This window comes from Galleria mellonella, unplaced genomic scaffold, assembly GCF_026898425.1.
Source record: "Galleria mellonella isolate WM207_F2 unplaced genomic scaffold, CSIRO_AGI_GalMel_v1 utg54, whole genome shotgun sequence".
NCBI classification, from domain to species: Eukaryota; Metazoa; Arthropoda; class Insecta; order Lepidoptera; family Pyralidae; genus Galleria; species Galleria mellonella.
The window spans coordinates 4,123,081-4,146,958 of record NW_026442114.1 but is presented as its reverse complement, the minus strand read 5'-3'; the positions used below and the strand labels follow the sequence as shown (position 1 = coordinate 4,146,958).

General features: G+C 34.7%; 1 protein-coding gene across 9 annotated transcripts in view; it reads right to left on the bottom strand.

The window, feature by feature from the left end:
• The window catches only part of LOC113509727 (syntaxin-binding protein 5), a 391,733-nt gene that overhangs the window by 39,814 nt on the left and 328,041 nt on the right, over window positions 1-23,878 (bottom strand). For 7 of the 9 annotated variants that reach the window (XM_052898893.1, XM_052898898.1, XM_052898899.1 and 4 more), the window contains exons 4-5: window positions 18,047-18,088; window positions 10,075-10,209 (exon numbers count right to left, since the gene is read on the bottom strand). In XM_052898893.1, the coding sequence (XP_052754853.1) occupies window positions 10,075-10,209; window positions 18,047-18,088 (177 nt within the window). The remainder of the gene's footprint in view (window positions 1-10,074; window positions 10,210-18,046; window positions 18,089-23,878) is intronic. The other 2 variants (XM_052898894.1, XM_052898901.1) reach the window with 1 other exon arrangement.

Below are 23,878 nucleotides of genomic sequence, written 5' to 3'. Positions count from 1 at the left end.
ACACTAAGGGATCTATAAAACTACAGAAATCGAATGAGGGTACGGTCGCCATATAAGAGATAATTCTATATTGAAGCCAGTGTGTCAATACACAGTAATAACAAGTAGATTTTGCTACAAAAAAACTACTTTATTCGTGGCAAAACTAGTTATTATATGAAAGAAGAATTACGAAAGAGATTTATCGAGCAAGAATGAATAGAGATGTGAAAAGGGGCCGCCCTAGATGGATGTATGTTGTCCAAATAGGCGACGTGCTGAAGAAGGGCCAAGTTAAAAGTACCCGTAATCGGCGAGCGTGTATGAAAAGATTGATGAATGTGGAGGAAGCGAAAGAGGTCTGTTTGAATCGAAACATTTGGTGTTTCTGTTTCTGCCTACCTTAAAAGGAGACAGGCGTGATAGATATGTTATGTTATATGTGAAACTTATGAACTTCAATAAAATTTCTACGGAACCAGTTTGGTGATATCTGTATGTGTATCCTAACTAATATTGTAAATGTGAAAGTGAGTTTGTTTGTTTTCCTTAGATCCTTAATATGGGGTAGGGAAGGTTATAGGCTACTTTTTATTCTGATCAGTAAATATATTTAGGTCATACAGAAGAAGTCGTGAGTAAAAGCTAGTAGTTTATTTGAGGACCTATTCCGTTGTTTGAAATCGATTAAAATAGTAAATAACCAATACAAATGTTTTGATTAGTCAATTATAAGTATTATTAATTATAAATGACGGCTACAGTTTATTTATTTATTTATTTAAACTTTAATGCACAGTAAAAGACTTCGTACATTCGGCGGACTTAACACTAGACGGTGTTCTCTACCAGTCAACCATTGGGCAAACAGAGAAGTACGTAAGCGGTGTAATTATTGAATAGAGGAAAAATAAAGCAATACTTAATATTTTTATATAATATAAACATATAAATAGACTAATATAAACATACACCTAATATATTTTACCAGAAAGAGACTTTGTACAAAAGTCGATTGCTTGGATACCTCTGTCCCATTCGTGTTTCAAGCAGTTGTGTTTGCACGGCTGTGTTTCGGTTTGAAGGGTGAGATATGGCGTGAAATTACTGGGTACAGAGGGATAACACCTGAGTCCTCAGGAATGGCAACGCATGGGGGGTATCATGGGCGAAACAGTATACTCTGTTATGTCCATGGTACTGCTCACGTCTATAGGCGACGGTCACCGCTTTCCATCAGGTGGACCGTCAGCATGTTTGCCATTCTAAGTTGTATAAAAAAAAATATTAAACAGTTTACTAATGATGTGTACACGTAATTGTCCATGATTTCATATTATTCAATATTTAATCAATCAAATGATGTCAATCGAGAGATTTAATAGCAAGCAACAAAAACAATCTCACCGCATTCAACAAACAAGAGTATGCGATATAGACACAAATAACGACTGTCAATTGTTTTGATAATTTAATAACCGCCGCACTGCACGTAGTTTATACTCACACGAATAGTTCAAATACAATTAAATTAAATCTGATGACACCCCATTCATTGGGACCTCCTTGGCGCAGTCATAATTATATTGCTTTGCATAAATAAGGTATCGAGTTCGATTACGGGTTAGATCAATTTCCCAGTCGGGTCTAGATGTTTTGGATTGTGTCCCCACGTTTTCGTTGCTTGGTTTCTCATAATTTTTCTTTATGCAACTTTGAATGGCAAAACAGCTAACGGTCCATCTGGTGGAAAGTGGTAACCGTCGCCTATAGATATGAGCAGAGTACCATGGACATAACAGAGTATACTGTTTCGCCCGTGATATTCCCCATGCGTTGCCATTCCTAAGGACTTGGGTGTTATTCCTCTGTATCCCGTAAATTCACTGACATATCCCGCCCTTCAAACTGAAACACAATCATAACATAACATAGAGTGTGTTAGTTTGAGAACCGGGCTACTGATGTAATTGTATGGACACTCATTATGAATCACCAGAGGGTGACTACAAAAGTCGTTTGCTTGGGTACCTGTATCCCATTCGTGTTTCTACCGTGAAACAGTTGTGTTTGCATGGCTGTATTTTGGTTTGAAGGGTGCGATAGGGTAGTGAAATTACAGGGTACAAAGGAACAACACCTGAGTCCTCAGAAATGGCAACGCATGGGGGTATCATGGGCAAAATAGTATACTCTGCTATGTCCATGGTACTGCTCATGTTTATAGGCGACGGTTACCATTTTTTATCAGGTGGGCCGTCAGCTTGTTTGCCATTTTAAATTGCATAAAAAAGTGAATTCGGACATATATTAAACTGCTTTTTTCGGTAGGTGGGTAATCACCTTTCAAGGTTTCAACAAGTCATATAAATACATATATACCTGTGTATTACAGGAGTATACTCGTAGTTGAACGATCGAGTTATGTTTGTATCATTAACCTGTGTGAACTTCATTTGACCCGTTGGTTTATCGTTTAACTGTGAAAGTGTGGAGTTGATACCAGTATCAGGTGTTTTTGTTAACAAAATGTATAAAAAAATATATAAAATTTGATAATAGCAGAGCGATATTGTAAACAGTTTGATAATTATGTAGTCAGTGATAAATTTTGTATCACATTGTTTCGAAGTATTCAATGGAGATGTTTTGCTTGTTTTGTTTTATACAACTTAGAATGGCAAACAAGCTGACGGCCCACCTGATGGAAAGTGGTAACTCTCGCCTATAGACGTGAGCAGTACCATGGACATAACAGAGTGTACTGTTTCGCCCACGATACCTCCCATGCGTTGCCATTCCTGAGGAGTCAGGTGTTATTCCTCTGTACCCAGTAAATTCACGCCATATCCCACCCTTCAAACCGAAACACAGCCATGCAAACACAACTGCTTCACGATTGAAACACGAATGGGACAGAGGTACCCAAGCAATCGACTTTTGTACAAAGTCTCCCTCTGGTGTTTATTTTTGGCATTATATATGCGTTCTTGCCATGTGGTCCCCGCATAGTATAGGCCACCTCTTCCTTTCCCGTGGGTGTCGTAAGAAGCGACTAAGGGAGGGCAGCAGCGTACCTCTTAAAACATCTCCAAAGCCTAACTGCGGTTGCCAATCCACCTGCCAAGCGTGGCAACTACTGGCAAAACCAAGGGGTAGGCTTATGTTCAGCAGTGAACAGGTAAAGGCTGATATGATGAGTACTCCACGTGCCTTCCCCCCCCCCCTCCTCAGGAAACCATCGTGCTGAATTCCAGGTGTATTCATCACGTTGGGCTACCTGGCCTTTTCATTCTCACCTATCATACCTTACTGGTGCCCCGCTATTATCATCCATTAAACATAGTCCGCCATTATATTTACTTTTTCTTTAATTTTAATTCAATCTTTGAATGTATTAAATATATACCATAAAGATTATGAACAAACCAGCAAAACTTGTTTTTTTATTTTCCTCTTCTGTTTACGACCACCGCGCCGCGCCACGCCGCGCCGCGTCGAGAGCGCGCGTCTCTCGTAATGTAGCCTTAGAATACACGGCGCTTTACGACGACCAATATTAGAGTCTCCATTTGACATTGTACCCGGTTATTGCATGCGAAAAATTATATCTTCAAATGTTATACCTTTATGGTGTCGTAAAGAAGGAATTGTGATTTCCATGAAGGCCATAAAAGGTAGCGTTTTATATGGAATTCTTTACAAATATACCTTCAAGTTGATGTATAACTTTTCATGATGGTACCCAGTTAGATACAGTTAACAGCGTTAATATATAGTTTACATGATTACTTTTTAAAATATGAAAATGGACTGGAAACTCCGCCTCCTGGGTGGGTGTCGGTAAGAGATGGTAGGTAGGGATGAATTCAGGTCAGTTATCCACCATGGTGAATTTACCAGGTATTAACCACGACAGATTTTAGGTAGGATCACGTGGAGATCAACCTGATGGTGCTGCTAGTCGAGGTTTTTCCAAGAGACTACAGCATAGGGTTTTTCAAAAAAGGGATAAAGAGGCAACGCGCGTGTAATGCCCTTTGGTATTGCAGGCGTTCATAGGCTACGGTAATCGCTTACCATCAGATGGGCCGTATGCTTGTTTGCCATCTCAGTGGTATAAAGAAAAAAAATGAGGTCATTTATTCCCATATATTAGCAATGCCGTCCCTTTTGCTTATTCAATTAGTTATAAGAGAATGTACAATGTGTTTATTCCTTGGTGTAGGTACAAACCGTATCTAATAACAATATTTTTTCGGACACTAATCTTTGTAAGTCAAGTTAGTATATTGTAGATAAAATAAAATATCGACAGAATAAGTATGAGGTCACGTTTATGGTGGGTACTATATAGCTGACGGCGTCTCCCCACACCGCGAGCATTGCGATAATGGCCGGCCGCGTTATCGCCATCCCTCGATTAAAATTTGTCGTTAAACGGACATCCAAATAAGGGTTGCTTTATGTCAACCTTTTTGATATTATTCAGATGAGGTATATACAGAATATGTAGTGTAATGCGGTCTAGTAGAGATATAAATAGTCACTGGGTGTGGAATGGAATTGAGTTCGATCTGAAATCTAAAGATACCTAGGTACCTTAAATATGTAGTTTAAAATTGAATTCATTAGTATTCATTTAAAGAAGTAATGAAATTAAATTTTTTTTAAGAAACGTATGTCGAGGTAAAATGTTGAATTCTCGTACTAACTCTGTGTCTACTTAGATTTATTTATTTATTCTCTTATTGATTACATTACAAAAAAATTTTTAGTGCAAAAGGTGGAGTTAATATTATATATATAACCACCATTTTCTTTCATTCGACTTTTGGGAATATATATATATATATATATATATATATATATATATATATATATATATATATATATATATATACATATACATGTACGAGTATGTCTGGCAGCTCTTTATTCTCAGCGATCGTAGATATAATAAAATGGCAATCACGAACGGTTGCCCTATTTTCCACTTATCTTCTTTCTATGTCGGTCTATAAGATTAACCCATTTTATGTGTGGAGGAGAGAGTTTATTGTAGTTTTCGAGTTTGCAAATACAAATTTGCTGTAACTGCTCAGCGGTGGCGGCTCGTATAGTTGTTAGATGGCGCTGTAGTATAAAAAACACGATTACACTACATTAAAACTTGTATTTGTTGTAATTTGACTGGGGTTGGTTAACTTTCTCAGAACATTTTATTCTTATTGCCCTTTGGAGTGTCCTCTAAATGTTTTTATATATACGGACTTAGGATATATTTGAAAAAAATATGTTATTTCAGTCACTATTGGCAATGAAGCTCTCTCTCTGTACATATATATAAAAATAAAGGATGTTGTTTACAAGTGCAAGACGTTTTAAGAAAATTCTACAGGAACGAGAGATATTAGTATAAGATTACTATTAGTACTATAAATATGAATAATTGTAAAGATGTTTGTATGTTTGGTAGTCACGCATAAATTACTGAAAAGATTTGAATAAAATTTAGTACATGGATAGGTTATATCCTAACTTAACACATATATTGTAAATTGATTGTGCGAGAAAAAGCCTCAAGTAACAGCTAGAGTTAAATAAAAAAGAAACAACGGCTATACAATACGCAGAAGGTAAATAAATGGACCAAGTTTTAAATATATGCTTAGGAAATAGTTTCCAAAACAGGATAACGTGAATTTCTTTGCCCACTCCACAAGAGATTGGACGCGAAGTTAAATAGATAATATAAATTATAAGGGATCCCTTATACTTATAGAATTAATTATCTCTCAGGTACTCCCCCCTGAGGCTTAATTGAATGTCCGTCCGTTTGTTTTGGGCCCGCATGTGGCCGGTCACGTAGTGCACTCACGAATGCGTGATGGTTGAAATCTCGCCATTATGTAATGTAATTATAGAATACGACGTACCGAGTATACGCTTTGTTAAACATTGACTTTTAGCAATTTCTGTTTTTTTTTTTTTTTATACAACTTAGAATGTCAAACAAGCTGACGGTCCACCTGATGGAAAGTGGTAACCGTCGCCTATAGACATGAGCAGTACCATGGACATAACAGAGTATACTGTTTTCTTGTTAAAGTTTCATAAGTATACATTACATTTTATTTTAATAATTGCCGCTTTAACTTACGTGTAATTAGATTGAGAAAGCTCAACTAGTTTCGGGAACAATTCGTGATCCTTAATCAACAGCGGTTGTGACGCGAGCGCGTTTAAGTTAAACCGGTATTTATTACAGAGTATATTGTGTCACTCATGATACCCCTCATGTGTTGCCATTTTTAAGAACTAAGGAATATGAAAGAAGGAAAATGTCTTGTAATTTCACTGTCCCATATATTATAATATATAAATAAATTTCTATGAAAGACATTCCTATATTATGAGATTGAGTATGGTTTTATCGAATTTAAATTAATTTTGTTCGCATTTTAACGCCAAGTAATCAGATTTATGTTCTAAATCAGCTTATCTCTCATAATCCGTTCACGATCTGCTAACTGAGTCCGTTCTAGATTCAAAACCTAAGAGATAGGCCGAAATTTGAATCGTCAGCACAAACAGTGATTTGCTAGCGAATTATTCTGTTTGATTTGTAAAACTACATTTTTTTTTTGGTAAAAATAAAGATTACTGTACAGTCATATTCGAAAACAAATTGTACAAGGAAAAAAATTACAAAGATCTTGAAAAGTTATCAGTCCATCTTGAAAGTGAGAGAATAATGAATATCTAACAGTATATACATAGATAAATAATTTATTTGTAGTACACAAATTACAATACAAACATACACATAATACACAGTAAAAGAGATAAAAGAAAGAAAAACGAAAAAAAAGCAAAATATAAAAACAACAATTTCCTTCTTTCACGCGTGTGCCATATTAACACAAAATCGTCACAGCTCAGTTTATTGCTTTGCCCTCAAAAGAGCAAAACACTGATATGTACTCGTATATTATTTGTGTATATTATATCGTGGGTTTAAGCGAATTTGGGTGTCGCGACTAAGGAGGGCGAGGTATGAGCAACAGCGTCTATCTTAAAATATCTCTGAAGTCTAACTGCGGTTGCTAATACGTCTGCTAAGTGTGGCAATTACTAGTAAAACCCCCCAAGGGGAGGCTTATGTTCAGCAGTGGACAGTTAAAGGCTGATATGATATATATATATATATAATAAAACATTGTCTTTAAGTACATACAGTAAATTAATAACTTAACAAACTTCATAAACTATTAATTTTCTTACATGTTAAGAAGTTTACACAACAAAATGGACGAAGTTTGTGTTTTTAAATATATTGTTTTACGACGCGCGGGGTCGCCGGTCGGTTGGCAGTTGGAACATTACATTGGATGAGCGCTTTTTTATTGGGGCCGTCCAATGTCTTCAGAATATTATAAAACAGTTTTTACCCGCGACTTTGTGCGTGATCGAGTTATACAGATGGAACGGAATAAAAAGTAAGTTTTTCCTGCGTCTTATAAAGATGTTCATACACACAATATAAAAGATAGATAGATAATTTATTTACATTACTTACAGCACACAAATTACAATAAAAAAAAAATTAAAATAAAAATATGTAAAAAACATGTACTACAATACGTATACCTATATCAGATTTCATTATTTAGATATTGAAGGTCTGATATTAGCTGTATATTAGATGTTAGCCAATGCATATATCTTTATTATTATAAATGTGAAAGTGAGTTTGTTTTTTGCCCCTTAGCAATTTAACGGCTTAATCAATCACTGTAAAATTTGATATATACGTACTATATATTATATGGGATGGAAAAGGACACATAATATTATTCATTTCGGTCGTGAACATATCCCAGTGTCATGGACAGAGTCAAATCACAAGTCAGATCACGAGTCAAAGCCAGCGGTTTATAATAGACGAAAAAGAAGTTAATAATTGTAATGAAATTTGATATTATACGTTATTTGCCATGGAAAAAGATATAGTTTATTTTCTATCGCGATTTAACAATAGAATAAATCACAGGCAAAGCTAGTTTCTTAAAATACAGCCAATTTTATTATCCCACTTAATGTTACCACTAAAGATTATGGCAATAAAAAAAAACCCTCTAATTGTTTCTCCTTAATTCCCCGGAGTTTAATTAGTAAGTGTGTGTTTTAATCGGCTTAGTGATATCTAATAAAAGGCCAGGCAGCTAATTGGCCCTCAGCAGCCGTGATTAATAGGGGGCGCCCGGGGCTCCGGGGCGCAACGCTTCGTTACGGGTTAAACGTAAGCAGCGAAGAATGCCTCTCAGGTATTGTTATCCTATTCTGTAAATATTCACACTACATTTAGCAAGTTTTCAGTTCATCTAATTTTTGATATGTGTAAGTGTAACGAACTCCTTGCTACATTTTTTATAATATACATGTGCATATTTAGAAGTAATAAGGATTTTCATCGTGCCTCCGATCAAATTGTTTATAATTACTCCTCTCCATCCAAAGGTTGCCTGGAAGAGATCGCTCTTAGCAATAAGGTCGCCCATTGTTTTCTCACTGTGATTATTTCTTGTAATTGTTTATATCTAGAATAAGTTTACTATTGTAATCTTTTGGAGGAAACAATAAAGAGTAACTATCTATCTATCTAATATTTGTTTTTTTTTGTAAGTATATTTTCGACTTATTATATTTTTTACTGTTATCGCGCTATGTTTTTTTTTTCATTATTAGAAAAAAACAAACCTAAACAAGCCTCATTTAGCTACTGACCCATTTCCTTCACTTCAGTAGTCTTTGGGAATGACAAATGAATTGAAAACAGGTTTGAAAACTAAAGTGAGTTCCCAAGAATACACATTTACCCCAGTTCATTTCGCCGCCATCTTAACGAGACGATGCTGAATAATATAAAATGATAAATGTTTACAGTATTTTGTATTCAGTATTCGGTATTCCGAATGTAAATCAATCGCAGATACATTGGTAAAATTCGAGTTTCACTCTATAGAATAGGACCTCTGAGCCTGCTGATAGATGCGCCGATTAGTGGATCCTGTTTAGGATATTTATCGTACTTGTAACCGCTTCTCGCTTTTATTTAGGATCGTTTAGTATATTCTGAGTATTAACCACAATTCAGTGAGGAGGTATTTCATTCTTTTTAAAAAGATAAAGTTATTGTTTACAAGACATCCAAAACTTTGTTAATTGAATTTTTTTTTATACAATTTAGAATGGCAAACAAGCTGACGGCCCACCTGATGGAAAGTGGTAACCACCGCCTATAGACATGAGCAGTACCATGGACATAACAGAGTATACTGTTTCACCCATGATACCCCCCATGCGTTGCCATTCCTGAGGACTCAGGCGTTATTCCTCTGTACCCAGTAAATTCACGTCATATCCCATACTTCAAACCGAAATACAGCCATGCAAACACAACTGCTTTATGGTTGAAACACGAATGTGACAGAGGTACACAAGCAATCGACTTTTGTATAAAGTCTCCCTCTTAAAAAGAAAAGTCCACTAAAAGTGGACTAATCAATTTAATGCGAGTGACGGTGGTATGGTGCTCGACTCATTCCTTGTTGTCATACTGCAATACAAGTATGTCGCGTATCACTTTTACCACAACGATCAGTCGATATTATTTTCAATCATTCAGATGATTTTTTCAGGTATTACAATAGCATAATTGTAATGCATAATTATTTATATTAGGACATTTATCCCCTTGTTTATAAAAAGTTAAATCTCTCATAAATCTATTTTCGCTGTTAAACTGTTTTGTCTCTTTCTTTTATACTAAATTCCCAATTTGAAGGAAAGTGACAAAATAAAGTAACAGTTAAACAGGCTTGTAGAAGGTTTCAGTTTTTATAATTAAGGGGTTTATTCTTTTAAAAAGTCTATTTAAAACGGCTGTGTATAAAAGTAGACAAATTAAGTTTACAGACGGACCGATATAAATATTTGTTACTGCGGGAAAGTGTTCCCATGGGAAAACACAATGAACACCGCATGAATGTCGTGTTATATACAGCTGGTGTGAAACAAGTGAGTACTTACACTTCGATGGCTTTGTTCCAGTTGATGACGTATCCACTGAGCGCGAAGGTCTCGATGTTGACCACGTGCACGTTGCCGCGCTCCGTGCCCACGTGCACCCACTTGGACTGCAGCGGCAGGTGGAGGCATGTGATCCTGTGTACAAATGGAACACACCGGTACATCAATACTGTGACTAAAGTAAATGATCTGCGTGGCGCAGTGGTGGGCATCTCGCTTTGAAATGACAAACAAGTGGACAGTCCACTTGATGGAAAGTGATAACAGTCACTTATAGACATGAACAGTACCATGGAAATCGCAAAGTGTACTGTGACGCTGGTGATGAGGGGTTCATATGGGAGAAGAGGATTGTTGGTAATGGAATCAAATATCCTATCAGGTGGACTTCCACTTTCCCCCTGGAAGTCGTCGTGGTTAATATTTGTTGAATTCGTCACGAAGGGCTAACTGACTTCCTTGCAACCCTAGAGTATACCGATAACGCAGGCGGGTTCCCATTTCATTTTCATCCATTAAAAAAAACAGATACACTTCATACGCTGCTATTTTTGACGATTAGAGTGTTATGACTTCGTATCCTGCTATTTTACTGCCACGCCCCATTCCATGACATTGAAATACACCCATGCAAGTACATTTGCTTTTCATGCAGAAACACATAGTATTGTCCAAAATCCACAATGCTGTTCATGTGTATAGGCAACAGTTACCACTTTCTTGCAGGTGGACCGACAGTTTGTTTGCCATTCTAAGTATCATAAAAAGAGTGTTAAAATTCAATGATATCACCGCTTGTCTCATTAGTATACGCTAACGGGAGACTAGTGAGAGATAGATGAGAATGCAATCAAGTCAGTTAGCTCATCACGATTAATTCAACAGGACTTATATTCTCTGACTTGTGTTTGTCTATAGATGAAGGCTCCAGTCTTTATCCTGGGCAATAGAAGATTCTGAGATGGGCATCGCCGCTACATCCAACCTGCCCCTAAACACGACTACGGTAATTACCGCAGATCCAAAAATTTTTTTTTTTATACAACTTAGAATGGCAAACTAGCTGACGGTCCACCTGATGGAAAGTGGTAACCGTCGCCTACAGACATGAGCAGTACCATGGACATAACAGAGTGTACTGTTTCGCCCATGATACCCCCCATGCGTTGCCATTCCTGAGGACTCGGGTGTTATTCCTCTGTACCCAGTAAATTCACGCCATATCCTGTACATCCTGCTTCGCAAAATTTAGTTTTCTGCTTTGCTAAAAATGCCAGTTTCATTTGTCATAGAATGAATATCCAAAAACGACACGGAAGTAGAATCGTCTGCTCTTAATTCGAATAACATTCGAATTAAGAACAGGCTCCTTCTGTAATCCGCTTACGAATGAGTAGATATATATTTCAGCCCTTACAGTAACGATAAGTCGTATATCAAAGTTATGTTACGGCTGGTTGCTCCCAACTTAGTTGACTGACGTTCGAGATGTTCTGATACGATCCAAATGAACTCGCAGCCGACTGAGGAAGTGAAGTGAGGCGTGACTCGACTGTGAACTCGTCAGCACAACTTGCTACTAATAAAGGGTACTTAATAAACAATCATGCTACAAAACGGATATGTATTTGAGTTCAAACTTATAAGACAAATACTCATTAGTAGGGGTGGTACACTTATAAAAAAAAATCCAATTAGTGATAGTATTAGGAATTAGGCTGATTCGAGTAATGAATCGAATAATTAATAGATATTTAGATACTCGAATACTCAATACATAGAATTTGAATACTCAATACATAGAATTCAAATACTCAATACATAGAATTCGAATACTCAATACATAGAATTCGAATACTCAATACATACAATTCGAATATTCAATACATATAATTCGAATACTCAATACATAGATTCGAATACTCAATACATACAATTCGAATATTCAATACATATAATTCGAATACTCAATACATAGAATTCGAATACTCAATACATAGAATTTGAATACTCAATACATAGAATTCAAATACTCAATACATAGAATTCGAATACTCAATACATAGAATTCGAATACTCAATACATACAATTCGAATATTCAATACATATAATTCGAATACTCAATACATAGAATTCGAATACTCAATACATAGAATTCGAATACTCAATACATAGAATTCAAATACTCAATACATAGAATTCGAATATTCAATACATATAATTCGAATACTCAATACATAGAATTCGAATACTCAATACATAGAATTCGAATATTCAATACATAGAATTCGAATACTCAATACATAGAATTCGAATACTCAATACATAGAATTCGAATATTCAATACATAGAATTCGAATACTCAATGTATAGAACTCGAATACAGGTTTAGTGATTTAAGAGGGACGCTGCTGCCTATACCACAATCATTAAGCACCCTTATTCGCCTCTTACTACACCCACGGGAAAGTAAAGGGTGGCCAATTCTATGCCGGGACCACACAACGAATTAAGCGTTCGTTCGTGTACCTACTTTGATGTACTAAGATATTAATTGAACTCCTTTGTGTGAACGTCTCAATAGAGGTCTATTATTGGGGTCGTAACTAAGTACGTATGTAATATAATATTGTATTATATTAACGCCACAATAATTCCGTTTTCATCACGTTGAATCCCACGAAACACCTCCGTTAATAGCATATTGTCTATGGGAGACGTGGCGTTTAAAGCGAACCGCCAACAGCCGATATTGCTGTGTACCTACTGAGAGTGGGTATGCCACAAAGCGGCCGCCTCTCTAGTGACAGCTCCAACAGCGTAACGCTCGGCCGCCAGAGATAATAGTTATGTAGTGTGCGGACAATGAAGTTATAATTCGTGTTATAATAACGATGTAATGAATTACCATCCAGATGTTTACACACGAACATTACATTTTATATAGGTATATAGATACTCTTTATAGTTTCCTTCAAAAGATTACAATAGTTTTATTATAGATACAAACAACTACTAGAAATGATTACACTAGGAAATCAATGGGCTACCTTATCGTTTAAATCATCATCATTATATCAGCGTTTAACTGTCCACTGCTGAACTGCTGAACTGCCTTTGGGCGATTTTGACATTAGTTGACACGCTTGGCAGGAAAGTTGGCAACCGCAGTGCTTTGGAGATGTTTTAAGAGGGACGCTGCTACCTATCCCTCGCCCTCCCTTAGTCCATTCTAACGACATTTATTACGCGACATATTATGTCCAATTATCACGATTCTTTTTTAAAGTGTTTATAGCGTGTTAGTTTCGTGAAATATAATAGTACATTACTGCAGCGGCCAGCAACTGAGGCATTGATGGACGAACGTGCAAATGTGGGCCGAGGTGTAGTCGAGGCACACATACGTGAGTCCATCAATGTCTAGTTGTGGCCAAGGCTTGTATAATACTTTTCTCAAACAATGCATGGAAATCAAAAACACAATTTTACTTTTTAAGTTCAATGACGAATAACGTACAATAATAATTTTTCACGCGCCATAATGTTCCTTTGTTTTTTTTTCAATAAACAGCTTTCTAATTGCAAGCCAGTTCGTAATTTAAATAAATCATTTTATTAGTTACCTCCTTGGTAGTCATGTTTCGAAGTAAAAGGTCATTCCATTTTTAAATTACAGGACAGATATGAGTATAAATAGTAATTTATCTGGCCGCAAAACACGACAGATATGGATGGATTTCATACAACTTTTGCCGGCCGCTGCCCGCATGTATCTGGCCAGTACGGCAATTTTGATTTATCTCGAAGAAGATTGTCAAAATAATGCTCACATTTCCAAGCATGTTTGAGAAAATAATATAACAATAGTAAATCTAGCACATTTTGAAGTAGTGAAAGAAATAGTTGCCCGCGAGGGTCTGTTTGCGTCGTTTATTTTTTATAAGAATAAATCACGTATTGGGTTTTGTTTCAGGTTTTAGTTATTAGTATATATTGTTCACGCAAGGATCGTATGCACAATACATACTAATTTGTATCTGGAGTGGGTTGGTAAGAGATAGTATTAAGCAAGTATATCCCTCCATATTGCACAGCAGTGAGACGTAATTTGAAGTCACTTCAAGCCATTAGCGGAATACTAGACGCTTTGAAGACATCAACAGGATAATTAATAAAATAAATGTAAAAGTGAGTTTGTTTGTTAGCTTACAGCGTCTTAACGGCTTAACTAGTCACTATGAAATTAAGTATACACGTATTATATGGGATATAGAAATACATAGACTATTTTTTGTTGTTTCTTGCTCGTTCTTCTTAGCTGAAATTGCATTCCGAATGTTGCGGTAGATTTATAAAAAAAATTGGCTATTAATAAATGCTTATTATTAATTTTACTTTATTCAAAACAATTTTTATTTATTTATTTTATCACGGTCAGTGTATATATCCTGGTCACGCGGACGATATCGCAGGTAAAAGCTAGTATGTAATAAAAGTAAGGTATTATGAATACTGATGATCTTAAGCGATATTAGAGTTTTTTAATACAAGTATTTTACGCGGTAATTCCATCAATTTTGATTTATTTTAACGATATATTTAATGGAATAACACTGTTACGTTGCTACGTGGCTACGAGCTACGGTGTAAGTGCTACGAATCCTCATATAAAGTTGTAGCACTTTGTAGCGTACTCTACGAGATAAGAATATTTATAACTAGCTGTATCCCACGGATCCGCTCGCTTGAATCAGTACAAAAAGTAACCTATGCGCTAAGTTAGGATTTAATCTACCCGTGTACCGAATTTCATTCAAATGCGTTTAGTAGTTTTTGCATGAAAGAGTAACAAACACTCATCCATCCATTATTACGAACAATATGAGATACTTAAAATATTAACATTTTGAATTTGCAAAAGGCTTATATAGGCTAAATGGTTATTATAAATAGCACTTTAGTTCTACAATACTAACAGATGTATATTTGGTAATATTTTTAAGTCACATCATAGCCCTAGTAATGTAAATGCTAGTGAAAGATTTTAAAATTTCAAGTTTGAACCCAGTATATGTAATTGTAGTTGACTTCAATGCGGGTTTAAATTGTCTATCTGTTTCCGTAATTGGTAGGCTTGGTAATATAATTAACTGATTTCAGTGATGAAGGTTGAAGACAGCAATGGAAAAAATACTATAGCTTTAGAAAAAAGACTGCTAGATCCTTCTAAAATAACAGAGTAACTACATAGAAAGTTATGTTCTTAGTACTATCAAATCATGAGAAGCGGAGTCATCAGTGGCGTAACTATATCACCTAAGTTCGTGGTAAATTCATTGGATGGGGCCCTACCTTGAAATAAGCTTGCCGTTGTAGTTTCATATTTACCATCACTATTCTAATTAATGTGTCTTTTTTTGGTTTTACTTGAAAATACCTTGCTAAAACCTTATATTTTTTTTATCGTTGATATCTGTCACACCTGTCTCTCATTGGAGTAGGTAGACACATTGGAATGCCAAATACATCTATTTAAACAAGCCTCTTTGGTTTGAGCCTTTATAATTTATTTGTACAGTTCATGTATGTTCTTAATGTTCTAATTCTTAAATTGAATAAATATTTTTTTATTTTTATAAAATTATGCAATAAATATTACATTCTTCCTGTGCTCACGGCCACTCGAACAAAGGTTTCTCTCAGGTCGGGGGTCCTTGGCATGTTATTCGCTCTGCCACCCTATTGTTAACTCATTGGGCGTCACGTAGTGATCTTACTACGTTACAAGATTCAGTGTATTTAAATAAAGATAATTTTACCTTATCTTTACTTAAAGTAGATATTGAACAATTGACAAATTTCGAATACGTGTTCGTGAGGTCTAACGCGTGGGACAGCGGTACGGATTGGCGTAAATTGTAATATTATAGTTCTGTAGATTACAATGAACACGAAGCACCTATAAATCGTGCGATGGAGATCGGATATTCGCGTTTTACGAGATTGTTAGAGTGGCAGTTAACCCAGTTCGAACCTGCGACCCGTCGGGACTTGCTTTACGACTTGACGCACCACTACTCAGTTGGCTACTTGATATTCTTTGTAATACCGGTGACTGTAAAAGAATTCTTCTCAACAGGTTTTTCAATCGATTAATTTCGAAGCCACCTATATTATTAATATTACAGTTGACTGGTAGAGAGCATCGTCCAGTGGTAAGTCATGGTATAGGCCTAAAAATATCTAATAAATTACTGCGTTCTATAACAGAGGCAGAGACATTTGGAATTTTTAAAAATAACATAATTTCACTACTCACTGACAAGGAATATTACAGTATTCAGCAATTCTTGGCCGGTAATTAATTAAATGTAGCAATAATTTCCATGCTCAGTGCTGATCACTCGAGCAGCGCTTCCAATATATTGCCAATATCCGGATACGTGAAGCTGTAATGGTTCTAACGAGACGCTCATATATTACAATTTGTTATTAGTTTCATGAGAGGTAATAAATCTTTCTATTAATAAAACTAGCTTCTGATCGCAACTTCGTATATGTGTATTTTGGAAGCTAATAACCATAGATGGTGTATTATGATAAAACGTGTACTAGGTATTAAATTAGACGTATTAACGTAGTATTTAAATTCGATGCAGTAGTTTTTACGTGATGCCGAAATAAATTTACATATAGATGTCTATCTAGATAAATATTTTAGATTATTCATGTATAGATAGCTAGGTAGACGAATAATCTAAAAAATATTGTAATGGCTTCTGTTGTTGGAGTTTTAATACTGGCTGTTGACACTGAGGTCTTTTAAAACAATGTATAATTTTTAAGTTTGTTCTATGTCAGATTTTTATAAGACATGTCTCGTATTTTTTTCACTAAACTTATTATTTCATATTTATTTATTTATTTATAGGATTACCAACATAAGATACAGCTAAATATATCACAAATACATATATGTTTTATTACTGCATCCTGCTATTTACAACATCTGTTACTCTTATTAAGTATCCGTATGCCAGTTTCCTTTGCTATGTGGCAAATAAATATACTTATTTGCTGCAACAGTTTTTAAGTATACATGAGATAGAAAGAGACAGCAATATCCAGCGTATTGTTATAATATACATTTACCTTATATATATGGGGCCAGCCGTTTAGTTAATTTTTTTCAGATTCTAGTTGCACGTTCTGTTTTACATAGATAGTGAGATTGAGAATGAGATATTTTATATATTTTATCTTAATTTTTTTTTAATTTCCCTATGATTTTTCAAACATTTCCTTTTGTAAAAACCTTGTCATGAAATTTAAAAGGACAACAAAAAAAGAATTTGTTAGCATTTTAGAAATAATGCACTTATATACATTTGGCAATTGATTTTTATTTACGTTTGATATATTATTTTTTAAATTGAGATTTTTTATAACTGGCAAGAGCAAATAAACCGACGACCTCACCTTATAGAAACTGGTATCCGTCAGAATGTAGGGGTGTTTCGAAGTCTTCGTTACAAAGTGTATTGGGTACAATTGGATAGCACCTTTTTAAGGAAGTGTTCAACCGGGGAAGTTCTAATTATATATATATTCCTTCAAGAGAGTGCCAACGTTTTCAATTCACTCTGTATATGCAACAGCAATACGTACAGACATGCGCCAGTAAACAGTGAAGGCAATAGATAGAGAGACAGACAGCAGATAATACGTGCAACAACCAAGTACCACACCCGCGGTACATACATACAAGAAACATACTAAAAGTAACAATTCTTTCAATTTCCTTGTTATACGTACAGTCACTAAGGTATTGTATGTGTACACTCGTACAAGTATGTTTGACTTTAGACATTCGTGCTATGGTAATTAAACATTATTTCCTTTGTCCGAAATATAACTACGGGGCACATGCTACGTGTAGGTAGGTACATCAAACTAACACAAACTCACCGCTTTATTTCGTTTGTCTGTAGTGATAGTTTGACGCTGTATCTGTAACAATGTGCAGAAAGTATGCCTAATTGTGCACTTATATGATACATACCATAGTTATATACAATCATAAATAGAGAGAAGTATATACAATGCAATATGTCTCTAGTGCTGTGTAAATATTGTAAATAATCAATAACAGTGTGCAAAAATATTAACGGTATTAAAAGAAGACATTGAAAGTGTAAAGTCGTCTTAAATATAAGGCGATTTATAAGGTGTTAAACTCGCCATATTATGTACATTTATTTGCATATTTGTGTATTAAAAATTTAAATAAATTAGTACTTTAATAACGTGCTAAGTTTTTGTGTATATTAAAAAATTTAGATAGCCAATTCAACATCGCCTTGTCTTTTTGTTGTGACCATTTTGTGTCACTGTGGCACACGCATGAAAAAAGGAAATTGTTGGGTTTTTTTTATTGATTTTTCTTGTTTTTCATTCTTTTATCTCTTTCACTGTGTATTATGTGTATGTTTGTATTGTAATTTATGTGTTGTAAGTAATGCAAATAAATTATCTATCTGTCTATTTATCTTTGTTTCAGAGGCACGATCAATTAAGTTTTTGTTAGTATTTGTAATATAATACAATCGTTTGTAAATCGCAACCACGCTACGTGCAAGTCTAAGTAGTCGCTTATTTGTAATTTGTAAAAAATGTAAAATATTCCATAAATGTATTTTCATCTGACTTTAAACATAAGAAGGTACTCGATTCGGTTGTAGTTTTTTTTGTTTGTTATCTCATAATTGCGTCAGTTACAAATCGACTTGGATTTTTTTTATCTAAAAGGATTCCAATCGGTTCAGTTTAGTTCGTGGTAAATTCGCCTGGAATTCTTCACGTTGGGCTCACTGACGTGCTTTCATGCTCACCCATCGCACTCTCACTGGTGCCCCGCCACCGTATACCGATAGCGCAGGCGGGGTTACCATTCCATTATCATCCATAAAAAAAGAGACGCTGCTGCCAATCTCTCGCCTTAGATACCTTATAAGATACTCTAGGGTTTCGGCTTAGTATACCCACTATGAGCAACCCTGTATATGGTCCATATTTGTATTTATTATTTTAACTGTTAACTGTTCACTGCTGAACATAAGCCTTCCCCATGAGGGGAGTTTTGCAAGTAGTTGCCACGCTTGGCAGGCGGGTTGGCAACCGCAGCTAGGCTTTTAGAGATGTTTTAAAAGGACGCTGCTGCAATTCTTTCGCCCTCCCTTAGTTGCCTCTTACGACACCCACGGGAAAGGAAGGGTGGCCCGTTCTATGCCGGGGCACACACTGCTAAATATAACAGTAATAACTTTCAAGCTGGGATAGAAATCATTATAGCCGATGTAGCACGTCCGAAACATCAATTCCTGTGAGATGTCCGACGGTCAGTCAATTGATGACTCTCGTTAGTGTTTAACTTGACTGGGATCAAGTAATAGATGCGCCCTGCGACCAGATACTGTGGTGCCATCTAGTTATAATTGCAAGCCATCTTAGTTCGAGTGGTGCAAGTTGACAGAAGGAGCAAGAATATTTTTATCTACACTAATATTATAAAGAGGAAAGATTTGTATTTTTGTGTGTATGTATGTTTGTAATGAGTAAACTCAAAAACTATTTTGCCGATTTCAAAAATTCTTTCATCATTAAAAAGCTACATTCACCTTGAGTTACATAGGCTATATTTATTGTTAGAAAAGATTAGGGATCCTTACTAAAACTTTAGTAATATAACTGAAGGTGTAAAAAATGCTATAAAATATCTTTCGTCGCGTGCGCTACGAAACTATTGGCGATAGAACAAAAGTATGTTCTACAATATTGAAGAAAATATCAGTAACTACAAAAAACTTGGCGATACTATATGTCCAACTATTATCGTTACAATAATGACTTTTTAAAATGTTGTAAAAATATCCACCCGTGCGAAGTCGGGACGGGCCGCTAGTTTAACAATAAGTAACAATTGTTCTCCCAGAGCAAATCGGATTATGATAAAAGCAGATTTTTGATTTACTTTTTTATATTTAGTGCAGTGAATTTAAAATTTATTTCAAAAAAATAAACAAAAAAAAAAAGATTTAGAAAAATGCAATAAAAATTAAGCATTAACTTGATTTAACTACAAGAATGAAAAATTCTTCAGTTCAAACTCCCCTTCACATTGCAAATCTAAGTAAAAATGAATCTCTAAATGTATTTATTGCTAAGACGATTTGACAAATTTTTTTAAGTAATTTTTTTTATGTTTGTAAAAATGTCCAAGAAGTTTCTTATGAAGATAAACAATTGTCTGGAAAAACTAAAAAAAAAATTCTTTTACTTCTTCGCATACAAACTGTTCCTAGCTGCCAATTCAAATATTTCAATAAAATATAGTTTTTGACAAAACGACATCTGTCAGGACAGTTATTTTTTTAATAAAACCAGTTAAACTGAAACTCTTTTTCTACATTTCTACGTTTATAAGGATTAATTTGTTACAAGGCTTTCAGTTTCTAGTAAACATCGCTGTCCTCTAATCGTATGTACCACACGCCATCTTAAACAATCCACTAATGGTATCAATTAATTTGGATTCGACGGCCACCGCGCGTTACCACTGCCTACTAACGGACGTGGCATCGCACATGCTTAATAATAATTAGCTACATTCCATGAGATTATAGCGGAATTATACTGAAGGTTAAGTTACATTGCAACCGATATTAATAATGGACATCAATATTATTAGGGTCACAGCGAGATATTTCGAATGAAAACTTAGGGAAATTTCTTTTTAGAGGCAAGCACGCCCTTGTATATTACTTTTTTTTTATACAACTTAGAACGGCAAACAAACTAACGGCCCACCTGATGGAAAGCGGTAACCGTCGCCTATAGACATGAGTAGTACCATGGACATAACAGAGTATACTGTTTATATTTACTTCTCTATTAATATATTTTTTTTTCTCTGTGCACAATAAAGATTTTAATTCTTAGATCGATGAATTAACTTCCTTTTTATAAAAAAATTGTAGCTAAATAACGTTATCATGTAATATACCGCTTACCCTAAGCGTATATTTAAGATTGTTTAAAAAAACCTTACTTTGGCAAAATTAGTACACGACCATTGTGGGGGTAAAATTTTTCGCTAAAAAAAATTAATTTAGAATTAAAAATAATATACGCTGTACGTTCACGTTATACCTGCGTTTCCGTTAGCATGATCCCCATAAAAAAGTCCAAGTCTAATTTCATATGAAATATTTTTATGGAACATAAACTGACGGTGACTGCCTACCTGATGGAAAATGGTAATCGTCGACTACAGACATGAAGATCACCATGGAAATTACAGAATACACTGTTATATCTATGGTATCCCTCATGCTGTTACTGAGGATATTATACCACGTATATATCCAATTTAATGACAATTGATCCAGTTGATAAAAGGCCGAGAGGTAAGCAACTTCATATTAAAACAATAAAGATAGGACCCACTCCTTACTGAAAGAAGAAAAAATAAAAAAAGAAAAAAAATAGTAGAAGAAAGAAAAACATATGTGCGTGAATAGGGTTACCCTAATATTAATTTATTATTTATAATATAGGGAAATTATATTTTAAGAACAAATTCAAAAAATAAAAATGAAACAATATTATAAATAATATTTTTAAAATAATAAGGTAAACAATGCATAATTATAATAATTATTTAGAATATTATCATAATTATTCTTATCTTTACTGATTGCTATGATTTGTCTGAGTACAGGCTTTAAATATATTTTTGTTTCAAAATCATTGAAAGTGGCCGCCATCTTAATTAATGCATGTATATTAATTTGTTAACAATAAGTATATACAGTAAAAATAGTTTTTAAATCAAATTTAAGAAATTAATCTGACTTGGGAAATTTTTAAGTCTATTATTTGCAACACCGAGAAAATGTCGCGTTAAAAAATAATGTGTCAAATTGAGTCAGTCAAATGTCAGTTTAGCTGAGTAAATGTATTTGACACCCGATGCTCCATTTATATAATCTAAGGTTATAACAGAATGTAACATAATACTTATTAATACAGAATAACAACGTATTACGTAATATTGTAACGCAAATGACAAGCGAGCAAGTTAATTAAGCAAACAACCGCGAACTGCTCACCCTCCAGCGGTGTTCTGCCTCAATTATTCTAATTAACGCCGAAACAAAGGATTTACTTTGTCATTCACACGCCATGCTTTGGGAATGAAATCACGAGCTGCTATGGGGATAATGGAACGCTTCCATGTTTCCGTGATAAGTTAAAAATAAACAATAAAAAAAAATAGAATGCCTTTTTTATTTAGTGATCTCAAAATTATATGTACATTAAACCATTCTATAAGTTTAGGCTTGGATATAAATCCAAGTCATGAGTAAAGACAAGCACTATTATGAATCATTATTCACTGTACCTATGTCTTGTTTCTTCAAATTCTTATACTTCTTCAAAATTCTGACGAGTATCGTTCGAATTTTATATCCTTCTTATTTTTTAATTTAACTTTATAATATATATTCTTCGACACACTGAGTAGTAAATGTATTTTAAGGTAACCCTATTTATACATACGTAGATAAAATAGTTGACTTGTTCTTGATGAAACATTTGTATGGAGCCACTATCCATATAATCTAAATTACTTATAGTACAAACTTCTGTGTAGGTTGGGACCACATAGCGTTTTGAATATGCTCAAGGGTATTTATTTACATATAAAATACTATAGGTGATTAACGAGCTGGTAAAATAAATCTAACGTGTAGTGTGGGAACAAATCTCGAACGTACAGCTGCCATTACAGGAATAACACATTAATGGAAGAGCACAAAGGTATGCTGCGTCTGATATCAACCTATTTACAGAACGCGGTCACTCGTGACGCTTGGATTGCAAAACAGCCGCGTTGCCATAGCGACAAGCCTGTCATCTGACCCCTCTTACCCACCACGCTCCCTCCGAACGGGGATGATGTAAACAAAGCGACGGACTGGACATTGAATTAATTTATTATGATTCAGTATTATGTTTCATTATAAAGAATTGTATTTTTATTCATAAAAAAATTGTAGAATAAAAACGAGGCTATTATGAATAAGCAAATAGTATTATGAACAACATTTTATAAATAATATCAGCCAGTATTACTCATAAGTGCAGATAATAATCTATCGGGTTACTCTTGAAATCAATTCCAATAGACCGATATTGGAATTGAGACGTTTCACACTCTTGAATCGTAACACTAGCGACATAATGATTTCATATTGTTCTGACAGATACACATTAGCGTAACTTACCAATACAAACTATTCCAAATCGATTCCAATTCTAACCTAATTCCTAATTTTTGTTTCATTAGTGCAATATAAAATCGTTGTTGGCAATGGAATGGATTGATATCGATATTAGCTTCGAGACCTGCTGATCTGAGAAATTTTTTCTTGTATTACTTGCAACACTGAAAAAATGGTGGGCATAGTTTTTTTTTTTAATAATACATAGGTGTCAGTTAAAATTCACTTTGAGTTGATTGAATTTTGGCTAGTTTTCGAAACTCGATTGCTCTCTTGTGGTATATGATCTAAAACTATTTAAATTTTCTAATGAACAGCAGTAATAATTAAACAAAAAGAAAACAATTTATATGAAATGTCAATGTTTCACAGTTTGGCACGGAACCCCATAAACCGAAATGTCGGTTAATGTTAATGAATTACAACTCGAATTAGTTAATTTTTGAATGAATTT